The 23,973-nt window shown below is 35.2% G+C and overlaps 2 protein-coding genes across 2 annotated transcripts; one reads left to right on the top strand and one right to left on the bottom strand.

Moving 5' to 3' along the window:
• Nucleotides 1–3,144: 3,144 nt before the first annotated feature.
• nsdhl (NAD(P) dependent steroid dehydrogenase-like) lies at nt 3,145–16,875 on the bottom strand. The gene is made up of 8 exons (XM_048176510.1): nt 16,721–16,875; nt 16,476–16,525; nt 15,299–15,460; nt 15,074–15,220; nt 12,071–12,199; nt 11,772–11,914; nt 4,579–4,681; nt 3,145–3,809 (listed from the first exon to the last, which is right to left on the bottom strand). Exons 2-8 carry the CDS (start codon nt 16,494–16,496, stop codon nt 3,477–3,479), a joined length of 1,038 nt encoding a protein of 345 aa, XP_048032467.1. The 5' UTR covers nt 16,497–16,525; nt 16,721–16,875; the 3' UTR covers nt 3,145–3,476.
• Nucleotides 16,876–17,447: 572 nt separating this feature from the next.
• On the top strand, nt 17,448–21,052 carry cetn2 (centrin, EF-hand protein, 2). The gene is made up of 5 exons (XM_048176511.1): nt 17,448–17,591; nt 18,056–18,214; nt 18,899–19,027; nt 19,109–19,246; nt 19,344–21,052. Exons 1-5 carry the CDS (start codon nt 17,589–17,591, stop codon nt 19,431–19,433), a joined length of 519 nt encoding a protein of 172 aa, XP_048032468.1. The 5' UTR covers nt 17,448–17,588; the 3' UTR covers nt 19,434–21,052.
• Nucleotides 21,053–23,973: the final 2,921 nt, after the last annotated feature.

Genomic DNA, 23,973 nt, shown 5'->3' with positions numbered 1-23,973 from the left:
TGAAATAAACTAATCTGATTGCGCGGTACAGTTTGGAGTTGACTCGAGGCGCAACGGAGGGCAGACTGACCAGGTTAGCGTTTCCCAAAAGCATCGTAAGCCTAAGTTGATCGTAGCTCCATTGGTTTCAATGGAGCTACAATCAACTTAAGCTTACGATGCTTTTGGGAAACGCTGCCCAGACTGATATATCTTGTAGAAGATATATCAGTCTGGCTTTGCCAGGCAACTAAACATGATGCTGAACAAAACTCACTTCCATTTTCCCTATGGATGCACTAAAGGGACATAGTGATGGAAAAAGACTAAGAAATGGGAGAAAAATTGTACATTTTAATGCTTTTGCGATCTCTTGCCAAAGTTTTTGTTTGTCAATGTATGTTTTTTATGTTTTATTAAATTTGTGTGTTGTAATGTGTAATAAATAATGTGTGTTGATCAATAAATTATGAATAAAATGGATAATGCATAAAAGTCTAAATTAAGGGTACATACGACAATAATGTACTAAAAATGGTAATGCTTTTTCTTTGCATTTAAAATATCCAGATTCACACGGATCTTTGAAGATGACTAAAATCACTGTAAAATCTGCTGCCAGGCCAGTAGTTGGCGATGCCACTTTGTAAAGAAACACTACGCGCCTATATAGACTGAACACATAATATACATGCGCATGACTCCACTTTTTTCACAAATTCACGTTTTTGTAGTTAACACAGCATTGTTTTCAAAAACTTGCACTTTGAAACCCATTTTCAAAAGTTTGCATGTCGTGTAAATGAATGGCCAAAATGCATAAAATGATTTCAGTTTTTAGTAAAAAAAAAAAAAAAAAACTGTGTTCATCATAAGAAACAATGTCTCTCCGAAAAAGATTTTGTGATCTAATCTGATTTCCGAATCCTTTTTTTTTCTTTTGAACAACCCATTTTCAAGATTTGATCCAATCCGATCAGATTACTTTTGAACAACTGGGCCCGGGTGTTTACACTGGCTTCCAATTATATTTAAAAATTATTGTAAAGTACTATTACTTGTTTATAAATCACTCAATGGCCTAGGACCTCAATACACTGCAAATATGCTAATTTATTATATAAACCTAACAGATGACTAAGATCGTCAGGATCAAGTCAGTTAGAAACAGCAAGGGTTGACTCAAAACAAGCTGAGTCCACTTTTAGCTATAATGCCACCTACAGCTGGACCCAGCTTCCAGAAGAGATCAGGGGCCTGTACCATGAAGCCAGATTAGCTGGCTAGCCAGGTAAGTTTCAGATTAGTTTACACCAATCCTGGGTTTTAGGTACCATGAAAGTGACTTGGCTTTTAGCGGTGTTCTTCACTATAGTAGGAGCACGATATGCTCCACAGCTAACCTGCTCCAGGGCAGGTTTTGTTCTGGTTCAGAGATCTCAAACTGAAATTGGGCCAATCAGATGTGAGCAAAGTGACACTTGACACATTCAACGCAATAAAGTCCCTCCCCCAAATTAAGGGTCACTAAATAGTAAAAACAAATACTTAACGATGAAATTGTCTGGCTTTAATGATAATTAGAATTATTTATATATGATTTATATTATTATCATATGATCTAGCCATATTATTATTAATCATTACACACAAACTATTTTAGTTTAACAGTTATTATTAAGCATTTAGTTTAAATGAATAATAATATATAAAGATTATATGTAATAAGCTGTAGAATCAATAGATAACTCTTTAAAAATGACTTCATGTGACTTCCTAGAACCCTGAGTTTGTTCAACTACCATCAAGGAACAGGCCCCAGATGTGCTCCACATTCAAATCCAGACTCAAAACATCTGTTTAGCTGTGCATTTACTGAATAAGCCCTGTGCTACAGATCGGACTGATTGCACTGTATGTTATCTATCCTCCTCTTTATTCTTTTAATACATTTTAAATCATTTTTAAAATCATTTTTTATTATTTGCTTTGCTTTTATTATTTTTATTTCTTATGCACTGTTGTGATTATTTTATGATTCTTTTTTAAAACCACTGTTTATGAAATGTGCTATATTAAAAAAAAAAAAAAACTTGCCTTACCTCATGTCATTCCAAACCATGACTTTAATGAATCTTCGAAACACACAAGAAGATATTTTCAATATTCTCTCATCATTTTTGTCCATTCATTAAAAGTCCATGCAACCAAGACTTTCATGCATTAAAAAAAAAAAAGTACAAAATGATATTGTAAAATGATTGTGGTTTAATCCAAGTCTGAAGAGGCAAGATCACTTTATATGATGAGCAGATTTAATGTAGGCTTTTTTTCACATATAAAAACTGATCAATGCACATACACAGAGCACATCAAATATGGTAAACACAAGTTCAACCGTACTTGCATGACCTTAAATGCATTGGTTCTTGCACCAAGGAGCAAGTTTGAGCTTCTGTTTACCATATTTGATGTGCTCTGTATGTGTGTTGATCAATAAATTATGAATAAAATGGATAATGCATAAAAGTCTAAATTAAGGGTACATACGACAATAATGTACTAAAAATGGTAATGCTTTTTCTTTGCATTTAAAATATCCCGATTCACACGGATCTTTGAAGATTACTAAAATCACTGTAAAATCTGCTGCCAGGCCAGTAGTTGGCGATGCCACTTTGTAAAGAAACACTACGCGCCTATATAGACTGAACACATAATACACATGCGCATGACTCCACTTTTTTTGCAAATTCATGTTTTTGTAGTTAACACAGCATTGTTTTCAAAAACTTGCACTTTGAAACCCATTTTCTAAAGTTTGCATGTCGTGTAAATGAATGGCCAAAATGCATAAAATGATTTCAGTTTTTAGTAAAAAAAAAAAAACTGTTCATCATAAGAAACAATGTCTCTTCAGAAGACTCGTGGCTTGCTTCAAATGGATTATATTTACACAATGAATGAACATTTTGAAGAGTTTTGGTGTATTGAACTTTCAATGGAGGGACAGAAACCTCTCATGTAAATCTCATTAAAAATATCTTGAGTATTTTTGTTTTGAAGATTAATGACATTCTTACGGGTTTGAAATGACGTGAGGGTGAGAATGTTCATTCCTTGGTGAACTATCCCTTTAAAAACGACAGACAGTAAAAGGGGAAGTGAATGCCATTTCATGTTGTATTGAAAAAGGAACGTGACAATTAGAAACTTGATTTGAAATTTATACTGCCAAGTTTTGAAAACCCGAATAGCTCTTACATAAAGACTGAATTCTCTTATACAGAAGAGTCAGAAGAGACAAATGTCCATATCTGCCATCTGAACTCAACATCACTGTTGAGCAACATGCTGTTACATCCTGGTGAAAAGGTACATTTAACATAGGAATGATTAAGTGCATTGTTAATAAACACTGGTAATCCCACAGATCCTCATATTGCCGTTCAGCAAACAGTAATTATGTCAATCGACATTCAGCTTCACTGCGGTTGTTATGCTCCTTTCCGTAGATGTGGGTAGCTCTCCACAGTGCGCACTATTGCTTCTTGTAAAGGCACCAGGGGCCGGTAACCCATGTCCTGCTTGGCACGAGCACAGCTGTAGTAGTGGTGGGTGCCGGCCAGAGCTACTCGCATGGGTGTGAAGGTGGGTTTGAGCTGGATGAGCGGCCTCAGTACTAAGGCCACCAGCCACAGCAGCAGGGCTATTCCATAGACCAGTGTGTAGGGCAGGTGGTATCGAGGAGCACTGTAGCCCAGACCCACCAGAATCTGGGACATGAAGTCCCAGAAACGCACCGGCTCGTCATTGGTTATATGGTAAGCCTGTTAGTACAAGAACATTGAAATTGGATGTGGTACAGTTTTGGTTTAAATAAGTGTATTAAATTAAATTTGAAACTAAATTAAAGGTTTTGGATTATACATTCATTGCTACCACAGGTTTGCTATAACATTTTGCCAATAAAGAGCTGTTTGTAAGTAGTGTCAAAATGGTAATTTTTGTCAAAAGGTCAATGAAAGTTCAGCAATACAAATAAAAATAAATTTGCCACAAATTAGCCATAAGTTTGCCAAATAAATCGTTTTTGTAAGGGTTGCTGGCAAGGCTATACGGAAGCATTTTTTCAGTAATGTTCAATTAACCATTGCTTAATGGTTTTAGTTACTGGTATTTGTGGTCTGGGAACATGGCCTCTCTCATGATAAATAAACGGCTCATATTAGTTGCAATAGGTAAAAGAGCATTTATGATAATATAACATGCTCATTTTCCATGACTGGACAATTGGATGACAAAATTCATGGTCTCTCAGGATGTGCTAAAATCCATATAAAACTGCATATAGAAAAGGTTCATTGACTGCACTTAATGAATGACTGAAAACCGCTGAGAGTGTTTTTGTTAATAATGCATTTCCCTAGGATATGGAAAGTCAAAGCTTGATGCATTATTAATGTGGGATGTTTACACAGTATACACACATGCATGGGCCTAAATCTATGAATGCACATCTAGAAACACTCCTTCAGTCTCTCACATACTCACACACACACACACACACACACACACACACACACACACATTCAGTACCTGAGCGCAGAGTGGAGAATCAGCCTTAAGGTGTTCAGCTGCTAAAATATGCCCATGAACTACATTCTCCACATAGGTGAAGTCCACAAGATTAGATCCATCTCTGCATATAAAGAACAAATTCAGCATCAGACAGCACTGATTTATCACATTATGTCCATCACATCAACATACAATGGGATTTAATTGTCCACATTGAAAATCTAAGATTCTGTATCTACTTTAAAGCAGGACATAAAGTTTTTATTTATTTATTATATATATTTATATATATATATATATATATATATATATATATATATATATATATATATATATATATATATTTTTTTTTTTTTTTTTTTTTTTTTTTTTTATATTTAAAAAAAAAATAAAAAAAACTTAAAATGACAAAATGAATACACTAGGTCAATGATAAAAATTTAAAAAATCATTCACGCAGATTTTCTTGCTTTTATTGAAGCTCAAGATGCTTTCTGGATCATTCTCAAATCATGCTGGAGAACATGATCATCAGGTTTTGTTCATGCCATGTCATTGAATGCTGTCATTAAAGCAAATGCAAACATTGATATTTTTTTTGGCACTTTAAATCAAAACATATTTACAGTTTCTCGATTGCTTAAACACTATAACCAGGCTTTTGAACTAAAATTTCAAAACCATAACGCCATTTATCAAAAAGCACACCCATTTCCCTAAACTATAAACACTATTCCCCTGTTTTGACACATCAGATTTGTTAAACTGTCACTGCAAAACTCTAGACACAAATACCTTCATTTCTCATTGCCTACACCATGTTGTCATTTAGAAAGCACTAGCATTTAATATTGTTCACTCAAGTCAGCATAGTTTGAGCTCAATTAGCACACAGTTACCCACGTGGAAACACTAAGAGTCAAAATTTATCACACACCAATCAGAACCTTCAATAGAGAGATAAAAGAGCCAGAGTCAGTTCATTCAGTTTTGGAACAATAGATCCAGAGAGACGTGATTGAAAAGTTCAAGGACACCAGAGAGGAGCAAGAGCAGTAAGGAGTGGAGGAAGAGGTGAAGGAAGAGAAAGAAGAGGAGGATGAGGGGCAAGGAGACAAGGAGTCTCAGATGAAATTCCTGCCTCTAGTTGACCATGTCCTTGTCCATGGTATGACTATGACTGAGGCTGGGCAATAAGTTAAGCCAAACTTAAGTTGCTTCACCATCACCTCAATCATAAGAACCTTCAGGGAGGAAAACAGGTAGGTGTACCTCAGTGTACTGTACTGTAACTTTTGAGTGCTGTACTCTGTTCACATGTATCAAATTACCTTACATACAGATAGAGTTTCTGTCTGCTTCCATTTTGTAAAAAGGATGTGTTACAGTTACAGTAATCAGTTCTTCTGTTTTTGTAGCACGCAGAGACGATGGAATTGAAAAAGCCTGACTAGACATTTCAGTTAATGCGTGGCAGGGGTGGATCAGGCATGCAAGAGGATTTCCCCCCTACTGCCTGGATAGGGCCAGTATATCCTGAGATGTTGATGAGATTCTCTGGTCTGTCCCAGACCAAAGATGTGATGCTGGGGCAGAATATTTTTTGTTGTTGTTTGGTGTATTGTACTGTACAGTACATTAAGGAATAAAAAAATGTGCAAATGCATACACGTGTTCATCATGCGAAAAGTGAGAGGGAGAACCACAAGCAACACAACTTATTACTGGTTTTTGTTTTTGGTTTTTGTAGTATTGTTCTGAATTTATCTCACCGGTGTATAAGACTATGTTGTAGTGTGTGTGTTTTTGAGGGCTTGTGTGTGATGTCTGAGGGCAAAGTTTGTTTTTTCAGCAAGAGTGAATGGTTTTGAGTGTAGAGCTCATTTTGACCTGAAAAAAGTATGTTTGGGGAATTGGGTGAGACGTTATGGATTTGTGTTTACTGTTTTGAGAATATGAGGCATAGTTTCAAGAAATGTGTTTAAGCAATCGAGTAAAACTGTAAAACATGGTAAATGAAAATAACCCAAGATACACTGGACATTTGTTGTCTCCCCCACTGTCTTTCTAAGTTGAGAACCCTTTGCCATGTTGAGCTTATCAGCAGATAACATCCCTTTGTAGGTAATTAACAAAAGTGTAGGGCTGGGCATTGACACAAATTTCACGATTCCATTTGAATTTGATTCACAAGCTTGCAACTTGATTTGATATAAATTAATTGGGGTATATATATCAAGTACAGTACATGGCAAATTTCCTCAAGGGGAAAAAAAAAAAAAAAATCTTTCAACTAATACTGTAAACTAGGCCTATAGGGAACCTCAGTGGGTACATCACTTACATTTAAATTGCATAAAATATTTTTATATTTATTTAATAACACTATAATAATAAATTTTTAATGACTTAATTATGTTTCTACTCAATATTTTTATAAACATTTAAATGGTGACTGCCATAAAAACATGACAGATTTACACTGCGTTCCAAATTATTATGCAAGTGACATATCAGTAAGATTTCGGTAGAATAAACATTCAGATTTTAGTTTTTCTAAGAAAATATTTGTTTGTTTATTTATCCATGACTTTTTAGATAACTGGTATCAATCTCAGACAAAATAATTAGCCAGGTCTGTGGAAACCCTACTTAGAGGTTGTTCCACATTATTAAGCAAGTCACAGTTCTCATGCAGTATGGAGAGGAAGAAGGATCTTTCTGAAGATGAAAAGCATGAAATGTGCGATGTTGTGCAAAAGGCATGAAAACAACTAATATTGTGTGAAACTGAATGGAGATCATCGAATTATCTTAAGATTTGTGAGTGATTTAGAGCACAGCAGAACTCAGTCAGATAAAGGCTTATTAATGAAAGTTCCTGTCAAAAAAATTAATTGTATTAAAAGGGCAGCTATAAAAAAGCCAGTGTTGAGCAGCAAACAGGTATTTGAAGCTGCTGGTGTCTCTGGAGTCTCAAGAAGCTCTTCATGCAGGCTGGCAGTTGTGCGTAAAGATGCATTTTAGCCATCACTAACCAAACCTCACAAAGAGAAACATTTACAGTGGGTGTAGAAATACATTTTCAAACAGTTTTATTGCTGTGGTGTTTTTTTGCAGCATGGGATAGTGGATAGTGCATTGTATTTCAGAAGGCACTATCCTCCTTTTTATACCAGCTGAAAATGGCCAGTTATGAACTACACATATCTTGCAAAAGTCAATTTAATACCCTCAGAGACCCTAAAGGGACCTTCCATCTCACTTCCCAATATTCCAGCCCAAATCATCACCCACCAGCTCCTTGCTGACATCGCAGTCTTGTTGGAACGTGGTGGCCATTCACCAACCATCCAGAAATCCATCCATTTAGACCATCCATTGTAGTACAGCATTAGTCAGTGAATAAAACTATTTAAATATGAGTATTTCTAAACCCACTGTAAATGTTTCTCTTTGTGAGCTTTGGTTTGGAGTTGCTGAAATGCATCTTTATGCACAACTGCCAGCCTTAGAAGAGAGCTTCTTGAGACTCCAGAGACACCAGGAGCTTCAAATACCATTTTTTTTTTATAGCTGCCCTTTTAATACAATTAATTATTTTGACAAGAACTTTTATTAATAAGCCTTTATCTGACTGAGTTCTGCTGTGCTCTAAATCACTCACAAATCTTATGATAATTTGATCATCTCCATTCAGTTTTCACAAAATATTAGTTGTTTTCATGCCTTTTGCACAACATCGCACATTTCATGCTTTTCATCTTCAGAAAGATCTTTCTTCCTCCCCATATTGCATGAGAACTGTGACTTGCTTAATCATGTGGAACAACCTCCAAGTAGGGTTTCCACAGACCTGGCTAATTATTTTGTCTGAGATTGATACCAGTTATCTAAAAAGACATGGATAAACAAACAAACAAACATTTTCTTAGAAAAACTAAAATCTGAATGTTTATTGTACTGAAATCTTACTGATATGTCACTTTCATAATAATTTGGAATGTGGTGTATTCAAAATAATTAAATATTAAAGAACAAGCTAATTAAAAATACAATTACTTTGCAATAGTGCATAAATTTAGCAAAAAGCTAGCTGACTAATGAGTTTTGAATGGCTTTTCTGAGGTAATTTAAATATAATTGTGACAGTTTACAAGCTGTTTCACAACGTTCTTTCTGCAGTTTAAACACTGATTGTGCGATTACATGAGACATGATAGAGATTTCTGTATGTTGTACTGTATCGTGCAACATACCTTCTGATGTTCAATCATGTTTATTTAATGCTGTAGCTAGTAGTAAAGCGAAAGAAATGATCGGTTCGTGTGCGATCGCTTCTTTTGATCTGAGGCACTACAACGCCTCAACTAAATTTAAAGGGGTCATGACATGGATTTTTTTATGTTCCTTGAGGTTCTCTTATAATGTAATGAAGTTTTTTGTACAAAAAAACCCCCCAAAAACAAATATATATGCAATTAGCAATTATTTTCGATCCTCATTCTGAGCCTGTCTAAAATGATCCGTATTTAAAGAGCGACTCCATAAAGGCTTGTCAGTAAACAGTCACTGTTATAATTGGCTAACATCGGTATCAACGCCCATTCACTATTGCATGTGAATACATGTTTTGAATACATCTTTTACAGACATAGCATTATGATGCAGCTGCTGTCAGATCCAATATAGACTGCTTCATTTGTCAACAAAAGTTTCTTTGCAAACTCTCCATTACCTGCCTCTTTTACAAAAGAATTTTCAGTCAAATTCTCTGAACAAACATAATCCTCTGATGTGATCCAGGACACCATTAAAAATAAACCATCCGCTTGTTTCCGATGCTGGCATCCTTCTGAAGTCTGTACGGAGATGCAAGGATAAATCAAAGCGAACGTTCCTTTACGCTTCTATTTCTTCCATTTGTCCTGTTGTCGGCAGACTCAAGCATGGAGTAAAATGAGCAAGCATCTGTATACTGTATCCAGTGTAGACAGCGCAAGTCATTAAAATGGGTTCTAACTGCTTTTGACGTGACACTCGCATCTAGTTAGGCAAATGTCAGCCGTTAAGCAACTGAACTCCAGTGAGCGAGGCCTATGGTGCGATAATGTAAAGCTATTCGTTGATGTATTGCTCTGAAGGCAGGCATATGCAAATGTATTTGCTCGTGTGACATCACAAATCCCCCAATATCCAAACAAGCTGTTTTTGGAGCATGATTAAATAAGTGTTTCGTTTATAATGAGGAGGATGTTTAAGCTCTGAACCTTGCAACATGTTTTAAGGGTACAAAAACCAAAGCAAATTTGATTTCTAAGGTCATGCAGCAAGCAGGGCAGGGCCGAGAGCCATGGGAACGGAGCGAGGCCAGTGGCACCAGTGTTGAGCGTCACCTGCCCACCATACTAGTCTCGAGTCCTGCGGAGGAGCTCCGAAAGGATAAAATGAGGAGAGACGACAGTAAAGGACGAGTGAGTACTTAAAGGGGTGGTATAATGCCATTTTTACAAGATGTAAAATAAGTCTCTGATGTCCCCAGGGTGTGTATGTGAAGTTTTAGCTCAAAATACCCCATAGATCATTTTTATAGCATGTTAAATTTCTCACTTTTTGATGGTGAGCAAAAATGCTCCATTTTTGTGTCCCTTTAAATGCAAATGAGCTGCTGCTCTCAAAAGGGGGTGGAGTTTCAGGAGCTCATGTTAACACTTACCAGCGCCTCACATTACCTCACGCAGACGCAGACTCACTGAAAATGTCAGAAACTGTTCAGCCTTTTATGTTCAAAACAAAGTCGGACAATGATAGAGAGATTCAAGAAGAAGTGACAACATAGAATGCAACGGGATGCTTGAACGGTTAGTTGATGAATTTATGTAGCTGATGTGGAATTAACTATCATAAAGTCATCGATTAGCATATTCTGTCATGTCAATCTATAAATCGCACGTGTGGGAACTGTTGTAAGATCCTACAGAGCCAGAGAATATATGCTGCATGAAGATAGAACAGGAATAGTTTAGTTTAATTACAGTTACAACTTGTGATTTTGTCATCTTGCTTATATGACATGTTATTGCATTTGTGTTACGTTGCATGTTCTCGGTACCAACCATTTGTTGTAGTCCTTAAACAAAAAATTCTTTAAAAGACAATATCTCCATTTGCATTGAACTTTCAGCGGTGTAACTTTGCAGATACTGTTTATGCTCATTACACACTAACTAAAGTTAAAAAAGTGAAATCGCAATGAACCACCCCTTTAATAGTTGTGATTTATTATGTTTATATACGGCCGTCGTCCATGAGGGGCTGACGCTTTACTTCTTTTTTGTTATTTGTTCATTTTTGGATTAAGGTTTATGTTAAAGGTTCACCGGTTCCTGCTTTCTCCTTCCCTTATCAACGAACTTCATTACAGTAACAGGCGTACACCTCAGTTGCTTTAATTCAACTGTATTAGCCACCTTCTCTCTAGCCATTGGTATCATTGAAAATTTGGCAATTAGTAGACACTAAAGAACCCAGACTGACAAAAACACGTCCATCTCTATAGCAACATGTGGTTGCATACGGAGCACTGCAGAATTCACATTTTCCAAAACACTGCACACTGTACACAGTGCAGAAGGCTGTATGACAGAAAATTTCCATCATAGTAAGCACACTGCAGCACAGTCACTGGCTCGTGAACAATAAGCCAAAAAGAGGAATAGAACAGGTTGTTTGTTTTTTTTGTCATTGTTTAGTCCCCCGCAAACTACCTCTTTAAGCTATTCTTCCTTGGTGTAACAAAGGCTGGAACCCAAGGAACCCAAACTGTGCAGTGTGTAAACTATGGACTGAACAAAATTGGGTTTACTTTTCAATATCATTGGGTAATTTAACTCATCTTGTGGGTACTGTTAGGTGGGTAATGTTCAGTTAGATACTGGTGCAATAGAAATGCTATTTGGTCTTTTTATTTTGTTGCTTTTTGCTCTGAAAACCATATTCTTTACCAATATTGTTAGTTATGTTACTACCACTATGTTTACTAATATAATATGGCATTTCACTGACAATGTCAAAACCATTGCGGACAGTGAAGATAATATTCAAGGTGAGAGTCTGCCACCTAGTGGAATAAACCTCTCTGCCCAGCTGTTTTAATGGTGTGCTACAAGAGACCTTATAGCAGCTTTCAGCAAAATGTCACCATCTCTCACCCGATGATGAACTTCATCTTTCCACTGCGGGCTGAATCTACCAGGATGGGCACTAACTGAGGGTCCCGGGGGCCAAAGATGCCATGAGGACGAATGGCGACAGTAAAGAAACCTTTCTCTTTACTGCAGGCCTCCAACACCAACTGAACAGATAGAGACAGATTAATGATGATCATAATGCTTTAGAGACATGGAGGATTCAGCACATCAACCAAGATTAATTAAACTGAATAGTTAATTTCAGAAGAGAGCTGAACATTATTGGGAGAAACAGTGCCACAGATATGATTCATACCCACCTTCTCCTGCTGGATTTTGGTTGCTGTATAATAATCAATTGGCTTTTTTGCATACGGCAAATCCTCTTTCCCATTCTTGATGTCAGTTCCTTCAAACACCACACTAGCACTGCTTGTCAATATTAATTTCTGAAAAAAACATGTCAATAACATAATTTAAAAGAATATTCCGGATTAAATAAAGACTTAATGCAGTCAACTACCACAGAAAATTATTTTAAATCCCTTGGTGGACAGAGATGGAGCCACTGTTGCATATTGTATAAAATTATAACAGTGTTGAACGTACCAAACGAATACATGTATATACTTTAGCATCATGCTGCTTACACTGCAAAACTTTGATAATTTGATGTACGGAGTGAGGAGTGAGTCATATACTGTACACTTGCAGTAAGTCTCTTCTGCTCACCAAGGCTGTGTTTATTTGATCAAAAATGCAGTAAAAATTGTGAAATGCTATTGGGTCAATGACATGACGTGCACATTTTTGTGTCCAAGCGCATTATTTCCTTTTAAAATAATTTGATAAATTCATTACATCATGACTTTATTCCATAAAACATATTTAGTGTGAATTAATTTTTAGTACACTTAAATAATACATATTATTTTTATGTTTTGTTATCTTAATCCTCCAAACTGTCAGGTGGTGCAACTGTCTGAACAAGTGAACAGGCTAAGAAAACTATTTAAAATGGTGTCTTAATAATAAAAATGTAAAAACTAAATACTGTGGATTCATTTTAGGTTTGAAACCTATCATGTAAACAAAATGTATAATATACAGTACAGTCCAAAAGTTTGGAACCACTAAGATTTTTAATGTTTTTAAAAGAAGTTTCGTCTGCTCACCAAGGCTACATTTATTTAATTAAAAATACAGTAAAAAACAGTAATATTGTGAAATATTATTACAATTTAAAATAACTGTGTACTATTTAAATATATTTGACAAAGTAATTTATTCCTGTGATGCAAAGCTGAATTTTCAGCATCATTACTCCAGTCTTCAGTGTCACATGATCCTTCAGAAATCATTCTAATATGCTGATTTGCTGCTCAATAAACATTTATGATTATTTTCAATGTTGAAAACAGTTGTGTACTTTTTTTTTCAGGATTCCTTGATGAATAGAAAGTTCAAAAGAACAGCATTTATCTGAAATACAAAGCTTCTGTAGCATTATACACTACCGTTCAAAAGTTTGGGGTCAGTAATAATTTTTATTTTTATTTTTTTGAAAAGAAATTAAAGAAATGAATAATGCAAGGATGCATTAAATCAATCAAAAGTGGCAGTAAAGACATTTATAATGTTACAAAAGATTAGATTTCAGATAAACACTGTTCTTTTGAACTTTCTATTCATCAAATAATCCTGAAAAAAAAAATTGTACACAAATATTTTGTACAATTGCACACATTAAATGTTTCTTGAGCAGCAGATCAGCATATTAGAATGATTTCTGAAGGATCATGTGACACTGAAGACTGGAGTAATGATGCTGAAAATTCAGCTTTGCCATCACAGGAATAAATTACTTTGTGAAATATATTCAAATAGAAAACAGTTATTTTAAATTGTAATAATATTTCACAATATTACTGTTTTTTACTGTATTTTTAATTAAATAAATGTAGCCTTGGTGAGCAGACGAAACTTCTTTTAAAAACATTAAAAATCTTAGTGGTTCCAAACTTTTGGACTGTACTATTATATATATATATATATATATATATATATATATATATATATATATATATATATATATATATATATATATATATATATATATATATATATATATATATATATATATATATATATATATATATATATATATATATATATATATATATATATATATATATATATATATACACACATCATCCAGAGGAACCCAACTGATCCATGTGACAGTGTGAAAAGGTTTGTAGATCTGTCTCAGATACTGGTAATTAAAAACTGTTAATTTCAAGTATGGGTAGGTTGGTACACTTTCCATGTCAGGTGGTACAACTACAGTATGTACAACTATTTGTTTGTACTGCCTGACATAAAAAGTCAAAAAATGAATTTAAACACTTTGAAATGTTATTTAAGAACCGAGACTTGTTTAAACACATTGTTCATGATTACATCAGTTTTGAAAAGATTTTTAAAAAACACTTTTTTGAAGCTTTATTTGTCAATGACCCCATTACGATTATAAATAAACAGTTTAAAAAAAAGTTTTCTATGTGAATATACTGTAAAATGTAATTTATTCCTGTGATCAAAGCTGAATTTTCAGCATCATTACTCCAGTCTTCAGTGTCACATGATACTTTAGAAATTCTAATTTGATGCTCAAGAAACATTTCTGATTATTATCAACATTGAAAACTGTTAAACAATGAACATGCTGCTTAATATATCAGACCCCACTGGCACATCTTTTTTTCTTGTTTTATGGATAAAATCAATGAACTTGGTCACAACTTGGTTTTTCATTAAACAAGACTATCTTAAGTCTTTTTGTTTCTCAAGTAAATGTTTTAAGAATGTGTTAGATATTTGTACTGGAAAACAAAAATAATAAGGAAGAAAATAATTTTTTAGAGATTCTTTAATAAACCAAATGTTTAAAAGAAAAGCATTTATTTGCATTAGAAATCTTTTATAACATTGTAAACGTCTTTACCAGCATTTTTGATAGATTTAAAATAAAAGTATTTACTGAACCTAAACATTTGAATGGTAGTGTAAATTAAATTTATTTGTACTTAACTCATTTTAATATTGGGAGGGCCAGAGAAACATTTAGTTGAACTTTAGCCCCTTTAGCTTTGGTAGATAATGAGTGAATATTATGTAATTGTGTAACATTTTTTCACAAAAATTGACTTGGAATCAAATAATCACTGTTACAGACCCTTGAGACTAGTGTGATCACTTTCCAGTGCTTTCTGTGTAAAAGTTATATTCAATCGTACACATGATATGGAAATAATACATACCTGTACTCCTGCCTCATGGCAGGCCTGAATGACAGTCCGTGTCCCATCAATGTTGACCCTCTGAAACAGAGCGCGGTCATCACTGCCTGGAGCAGGTGAAGCACAGTGAAACACTATAGACACGTCTTTCAAAGCCAACAGCAAAGCCTAAAGGAGAAAAGAGGAGAACAGCTGAGAGAGTAAAGACAGGGTATCGGTGTCAGACTGAAACTGAACAATCCCCACCTGTTTGTCACACAAGTCTCCTTGGTGAAACGTCACTCCTGGAAGTTCATAGGCCTGTCTGATGTCAAACACATTCACTGTGTATCCTCGGTCCACTAAACGCTCCACAAGATGCCTGCCCAAAAATCCAGATCCCCCAATAACAGCACAACGCTTGTTGCTCTGCGGAGGAAAATGTTCACATTCTCTAAAAGAGCAGGATTGACATTGGCCATTTGCCAAGATGAAATATCTATAAACCACAGTGTAGAACAATTAACACAGTTTAACACAAGTAGACACGGGGTAATAATAAACACAAACATCCACAAATGACAATAAATTTTACAACTGAATAAATTATATACTGAACAAATTCAGTTTTTCAATATTGTTACATTATGATGAGACCCCGCTTAGAAAATGGACAAAATTCATCCTCAAAATCAACATTATTAAAAAACTTATTTGATGCTAAACTTTGACAAAAAAAAAAAAAAAAAAAATGTAATAGTTGTGATTTCATAATATTTAGATATAAATCCAACTGGAAAAAAAAACTTTCAGTCAGTCAAATAGCACATAGCAAATAGTGGAGCTCTGCAGCCATCTACTGGTAAAGTGATCTTTTTTTTTTTACTTTTAAAACTGCATTTTCCGAAAATGGGCAAAAATCTTACACTAAACCATGTCAAATTATCCATGTTATCCCCATGAATGAAAGTTAGAAATGTGGGTCTTTTATAAAGTGAATTTTACATAAAAAGCTGTTTTGTATAAAAACCTTTTCAACAAAATATTTCTTTATTTATTAAAATTTAAAAGATATGATAAGTCCTCCAAAATCTGCACAAATATGAAGTAAAAACATTAATAAACAGAGTAAAATTACATTTGTATTTAAAAAAAAAACAATATTTTTTTTTACAAAATTAAATTTTGTTGCCTGGGCTCTGTGGAGACCCTGAGTTTGACTTTTTTCTAGAAAAAGTTACATGTCATTTGGACAAAGAGAACTTTTTTTTTTATTAGCAAACGTCATTTGGGGCCAAAAAGACCCTATAAGGGTTAAATGTGTATTAATATACATGTTCTCATAATGCTCATATGCCAGTTTCTGCGCTCACGTGCGCCACTCAAACATGCTGAATCTGAGCAGGTAACAATGAAGAGGTGTTTTAGGTGTAACTTTACTCACTGGTCTGATACGAGTTGCCATGTGTGGTCCTCTCAGCTCCCGACAGCAGTCTGCAGATCAATAACAATATTAATCTGTTTAATTACTATTCTGAAAACACGCTGGCTTGACCTTTAAACCATTTACTGCACATTTTATACTATGTTAGGTTTTAGTCGGAATGTACTGTTCACTAAAACCTCGAAGCCCAGTATACAAGATACAACTAATTCTAGTTCTATAAACTTTAAGTTAGCAGCACTCACCTGTATAACTCAAACTAGTTATGAAGGAAACGCAAATAGTCGAATAGGCAGAGAGCGGAGGAATATCTGATTGATGGAGCCAACTATCAGGTATCAACCTGACATGTGAGTCTAACCAATGACAGAAGGGCTACGTCAAAGAGCGCCACTCCGCGGCCCAATCAGTACAAAGAACATTGTTATCTCCCCATGACATCACAATCACGCTCCTAAATGTTTATTTGAGTTTATACCGGTATATTATTTTTATATTATAGGAAAATGTAAGTGTATTTGTTTATAAAATATTTTTTATAAGATATACAAATAATAAAATAGAAGAATAACATGTAAAGGTAATTTACGCACACAAACAATATAAATTATCTGATTTACTGTTTTCACTATGTATAAATATAATAAATAGTAAGAGCAGAATCCGCTGTGTTGTCTGTGTGCCCAGAAATTACATGAAAAGTAACCAGTATGAGCCATTCAGAAATCAGTGCGGTAAAAGATCGGCGTGTTTGTGTGGTAATATATTGTGTTCGAGATCAACTTTATAAAGCCCCAAGTTATGTCTCACAGTTTGTTTAAAGAAGCGTTATAATCGGGTGAAGATGCCTTTGTACGAATAGTAAGAAATTACGAATCTTACTATGGCGAATGGACTTGATTAATTAGGTTGTGTGGAAGTTGTTTCCTGCAGCCTCTAATTATTATTCATGAGCCTTCAGCTGACTTCCGCCCACTTGCCAACGTCTTCCTTTCAGCCAATCAGATTGGACTACTGACCGAACGTCACGAAGCGTAATTAATATTCATAAGCCACGCCTTCACCATAGTGTGGTTATATTATTCTCCTCTTGCTGGTATTCTCTCGGTTAAGATGGTGAGTCACGACGACGGCAACTATGTGGCAATTTGTGTGATTTGTATATTTATTTTTGCGAATAATCGAAGTCGTGTCACTCCCTTTTAGTGTCCGTTTAATTGCCATTATAGTAGGTGAAAATTGTGTCACATATGTCATCGTATGTGTTGCTTATTATTGCTACTGGTCTTTCTTTATAATCGGACAAAATACAGAGAAAATTGTCAGTGCATTTAGGAGTGAATTTACAACCACGGCTAATTAAATGCTAGCCTTATTTAAGAGCAGAGAATTCTATATTCCTCTTATTCTCGATTTTTTTTTTTTTTTTTTTTAACCTAACAATCTGTGTTATCTCTTATGTGCACCGTCTTATTTATGTTTACAGTTTGTGTCTTGTATTCATTTACTGTATTATATTGTACACTGCACTGGAGTGGTCCTGTTTTAATAAATGTTCTATTCTATTCTATATAACACAGGCCACTAGTCCCAAAAGACCCTCACTGGGGGCAGTAGCCCCTCGTAAAAAAGCCAATCCAAAGCCTGAACTGACAGAGGAGCAAAGGCAGGAGATCCGAGAGGCGTTTGAACTCTTTGACACTGATGGTTCTGGTTATATTGAGGTGAAGGAGTTAAAGGTGAGATATAATACCATGAATTTATTAAAAAACATGGACACAGCTTGAGCAGTTTACATGCCAGTGTGCAATTGTCGGCTATTTAGTGTATATCTCTATATAGAAGGGTCCAAACCCTGAGACAGCGCTGAAAATATGATTAAATTAGGCATGAAATTGAAGCTGCACTAGTCTTTTTTACCCTATTGTGACATATCCGAGCGAAACGGCTTTGCGAACAAGAACAAATGTTGGGCGGGGCTTGATTTTGTCCGTGGGGAATTGATTGGATGGTTGTGGTTTGCTATTGGTGGATCTCATGTGAGTGACAGGTTGCCCCACCCTCGCGCCAGTAAACACGTCATCAGAGAAAAAAGAGAAGGTCGCTGCAAGAGGGAGGGGAAGTTATTTTGATTCAAGATTACTAGGCACATGAATTTAGAAAAATATTGATGAGATTAATCATTTATAATAAACATTGCAATATTCCATTAAAAAGTGTCAATTGATTTCATGCCGACTTTTAACTTGGAATGTTTTAGGATTTAAAAAAAAAAAAATTTAATGAAAAATGTTTGCCATAATGAAATGAATACAAAAATGTAATCATTTTTAATAGCGCCGCCATACCTTTGGTCTCCACTGTATCTTTATATGACATCTATATGTCAAGCTTTCTGTGAGTAATGAAGAATTCTGCTCTAGGTGGCCATGAGAGCGCTGGGGTTTGAGCCTAAAAAGGAGGAAATCAAGAAAATGATTGCAGAGGTTGATAAGGATGCAACTGGAAAGATCTCGTTCAATGATTTTCTGGCAGTGATGAACCAAAAAATGGTAAGGTATTCTAGTAAAAATATTCTAGTTATTCCAGGCAGCTAGAAAAGAAAACTCGTATTACTGTTTGGAAATCTCTAGGCTGAAAAGGACTCTAAAGAAGAAATTCTTAAGGCTTTCCGGCTGTTTGACGATGACGAGACTGGAAAAATATCTTTCCGGAATCTAAAGAGAGTGGCCAAAGAACTGGGGGAAAACCTCACAGACGAGGAGCTGCAGGTACAAGAATAGTCACACAAACCTGCTCATGATCCGTGATAGATCATGTCACTATGAATAGGAAAACATTCATTTTTTTATGTATGGCTGTCTTTAGGAAATGATTGATGAAGCAGACAGAGATGGTGATGGAGAAGTTAACCAGCAGGAATTTCTTCGCATCATGAAGAAAACAAGTTTGTACTGAATGTTATCAGAAGCACAGGAGTATAACAAATATTAATTTCTATGTAAACATATTAGAGTGTTTTATCCTTTCGCTGTTTTACGCACCGTACCATTCCAAAACCTTGATGCCTGTCAACCCCAGTGGTCATATCAGATCCGCGCGGGTTTGCCAAATAGCCAAACGTCAGCTGTTTACACACTATAGTCTCAAATCTTACCGGTAAAGATACAGGTAAACATAACAGAGGTTGTAGTGATTGATTGAGTGAGTCATACAATGATCCACTCAAAGATTTTGTCAATCTGTCATTCATTATATGAGCAAATTTTATGTTTAAAAAAATACATTTGCATTAAAAATAAAGTTTATTTTTAAGTTTTTAAAAAAATTATTTTTAATTTTAAAAATGATAATCACAAAAAATAAATGAAAAGTAAGATACATGGATGCTTTACTTGAAATGCGAATTTGGAGGGAAAATGTGCTTAATTTTCCTGACAATACAGACAAAATGTGCTTAATTTTCCTGAAATAGCTGCGTTTACATTCACCCTAATAATCGGCCTAGTAACAGTATATAAAGTCACATGTAACCACTTCAATCCGAATGAATTGACCCAATCCGATTTGAATTTCATTCGGATTGTAAGGGGTGACACGTGATTGGATTGAAAAGGGACACATGATTGGATTGAAAACCGAAACTAGAATGTTCTGCGCATGTGCAGTGACATAGAAATGACGTACAGACGTATGACGCACAGAACAAGCTGTTGTTGTGTCAGTCTAAAAATAAAATTTTCCTTCCAATCATTGTCTGTAAAATGGTGCAGGACAATGTTGTCCCACCAGTCCTTGGATCCACAGACACCTTGTTTTGGGCATGAAAAAGAGCTTTTTTACTGCTTGATAAACATCAGCAGCAAGGCACAAGGCCTCAAGCGCTTATCTCTTCTAATTGGTACCTGAAATAGAAAAATATTAAAGGGATAGTTCACCCAAAAAATGAAAATTCTGTCATCAATTACTCACCCTCAAGTAGTTCCAAACCTTTATGAATTTCTTTGTTCTGCTGAACACAAAGGAAGTCCCCACCCCTCTTTTGCATTTCAAAAGATCAATTTCAAATATGAAGCTTGTTACATAAATCAACCCGATCACTTATTTAGAGTTTGTGTAAACAGTATGTTCAGATTCATCAAATGAAAATTAAAGGCATCTATAGCTACTGTCACAATATGAAGAATTAAAATGTTAAATGTATTTTTTCATATGCACTTATATATACATTTAAGTTTCTGCCTTGTGTTTTTTTAAAAAGTATTTATAAATAGTATATCAATTAAACAATTCAGAGACCTGTTGAATGATTATTATATTCAAGTTTACAATCCCTTCAGTTGACTTTCACTGCGCTTTCAGGGATGTCTGTACTACAGCCCTTCTCTGTGCCTCAGCTTCAATAGAGGAGATGTCTGCAGTTTTAGTAAATACATACTGTGATCCTGTGGTTGTATTTTTCCTATTTGTGTTTCTTTTTTGCACCATCTACCTTTAAAATTAGTATCATGGTTTTTTTTTATTCATTTGAGATGCTATTTAAGTATTATTTAAAATAAAATAAATTGTATTAAGCAGCTGTTCTTGATTATTGGTGTTGACCTTTATTCCTCTCTTTGTCAATTTTTTTTTCTTGCCCAATTTGACTTACATGACACAAGTAGAGAATCTTCCTATGGGTTATTATGGATGAAATAAAACATTTTGACCTACAGATATTAAGTGTACATGGGTCAGTTTAAATGCAGTCACACTGGTGATTTACACATAACAGCTGGAATGGATATGCTGGTATTCACATTTGCATGATATATTAGGAGTGCAGAAAAGGCATATTTTCTGATATTTTTTTTCCCAAGCACATTTTACCAATTCCAATCCACATCAATCTTAATAACTACTATTAATATTGTTTTTAATCTTTATAAGATATATAATTGTTCATGAAGGCTGGAAATAAAAATGTTATATTCATTGCAGAATTATAGGCAAGTTTTCTTTTACAGGCAAAATAGCCAAAAAAGAGATTTACCTCAGACTGAAAAGTCAAAAATTATAAATATATGAGAAGGACGCATACATGCAATACAGAAATTGCAAAGTTAAAGCTGACCAAGGGACAGCAAAATCATTGGGTCAGCGGGGTAACAACAACAGGTGGAAAAGAAAAGACACGTAACAGAATATTAAGAATTAAGGTGAAGAATTAAGTGTGAAACCATCAGGAACCCTTTAGTCTCCAGCGCCACCATTTTCCAAACTGCAACCTACCTGGAGTCTCCAGAAGTGCAAGGTCTCAGTTCAGAGACTTAGGTTGTAAAGAATCCTAAAAAATGACCCGCACTTTAAGAATAAAGCTGAATGTTAAAAATACTGAAGACTGGGTTTTTATAGGCCTTATAAACAGACAGCTTGAGAGTGACTCTAGACCAGCACCACATCCTGTTGTACCCTGTTTGAAGAATTTATCTTCCAGAATCTGGCAGTAAGTTTTGGAGTATTTTTAGTCCATCTCTGCAAGACAGACATTTCAGGAAAGAGATGGACTAAAAGTGAACTCAAACACCTTACTGCCAGATTTGGATAAATTCTTCAAACAGTGGTACAAGAGGATGTGGTGCTGGTCCATCAGGAGTCATTCTCAAGCTGTCTGTCTATAAGCCCTATTAAAACCCAGTCTTCATGTATTTTATAACACTTCAGCTTGTGATTCTTATCAAGTGCAGGTCATTTTTAGGATCTTTAGCAACCTAATCCTGAGTCCTGACACCTTGCACTCTGGAACTCCAGGTAGGTTGCAGCTTGGAAAATGGTGGCGCTGGAATAAAGGGTTCCTGATGGTTTCCACTAATTCTTCACCTTAATTCTTAATTATTTTGATTAACATGTGTCTTTTCTTTTCCATGTTTGTTGTCACCCCGCTGACCCAAAATTTTGGTCCCTTGGTCATTTTCAAAACAGAAAATTTAATAATTTTTGTTCAGTCTGAGTTAAATCTTTTTTTGGCTCATTTTGCCTGTAAGTATATTCATTTGTACACTCAATACTTGATTAAAAACAATATTAATAGTAGTTATTAAGATTGATGTGGATTGGAATTGGTAAAATGTGCGGGAAAAAAAATATGATCAGCACTTGCCTATATTACTCCCTGTAGCAAAAAATAATATTCCCTAGTCTGACTTGCTTTTATATATATATATTTATATATATACTACATACAGCTGGTCATATAATTAGAATATCGTGAAATTTGTTTTATTGTAAATTATTTTTAAAAATGAAACATATATTCTAGATTCCCTATGTAAAGTAAAACATTTCAAAAGTTTTTTTTTTTTAATTTTGAAGAGCGTACAGTCATGAAAGCATCCAGTATCTCAAAATATTAGTATTTCCTAAGTCAATCAAAAAATGATTTTCAAAACAGAAAAGTTCAAGTTCTTTAAAGTATATTCATTTGTACACTCAATACTTGCGGCACACATATTACAGCAAATGACTTGCTCTAGCACAAATACAGCATCAGTGAGTGTGGCATGGAAGTGATCAGCCTTGGCACTGCTGAGGCACTATTGAGCCTTCAGATCTCTGTATATTGTTGGATCGACTGTTTCTCATCTTTCTCTTGAAAATATCCCATAGATTCAGGGGTCAGGCATATTGGCTGGCCAATAAAGCACAGTAATATCATGGTCAGCAAACCACTTGGAAGTGGTTTTTGCACTGTGGGCAGGTGCTAAAGTCCTGCTGGAAAAGGAAATCAGCATCTCCATAAAGCTTGTCAGCAGATGGAAGCATAAAGTGCTCCAAAATCTCCTGGAAGATGGCTGCATTGACTTTGCACTTGATAAAACACAATGGACCAACGCCAGCAGACGTCACGGCCCCCCAAATCATTACTAACTTCAGAAACTTCACACTAGACTTCAAGCAGCTTGGATTCTGTGCCTCTCCAGTCTTCCTTCAGACTCTGGGACCATGATTTCAACATGAAATGCAAAATTTACTTTGATCTGAAAAGAGGACTTTCGACCACTGTTCACTGTCCAGTTCTTTTTCTCCTTAGCCCAGGTAAGATGCTTCTGACGTTGTTTCTGTTTCAGAAGTGGTTTGGTAGTCCTTTTCCTATAGATGTCTGAGTGTGGTGACTCTTGATGCGCTGACTCCGGCTTCATTCGACTCATTGTGAAGCTCTCCCAAGTGTTTGAATCGGCTTTACTTGACAGTATTCTCAAGCTTGTGGTCATCCCTGTTGCTTGTGCACCTTTGCCTACCCAGTTTCTTCTTTCTAGTCAACTTTGCATTTAATATGCTTTGATACATCACTCTGTAAACAGCCACCACATTCAGTAATGACCATCTGTGACTTACTCTCTTTGTGGAGGGTGTCAATGATTGTCTCCTGGACCATTGCCAAGTCAGCAGTCTTCCCCATTAGTGTGGTTTCAAAGAACAAGAGATACCCGGAATTTATACTGTAGGGATGGTCATTTAA

This window comes from Megalobrama amblycephala, linkage group LG23 (genome assembly GCF_018812025.1).
Source record: "Megalobrama amblycephala isolate DHTTF-2021 linkage group LG23, ASM1881202v1, whole genome shotgun sequence".
NCBI classification, from domain to species: Eukaryota; Metazoa; Chordata; class Actinopteri; order Cypriniformes; family Xenocyprididae; genus Megalobrama; species Megalobrama amblycephala.
Note: the sequence above shows the minus strand (reverse complement) of the source record. Positions and strands in the feature narration are given on the sequence as shown.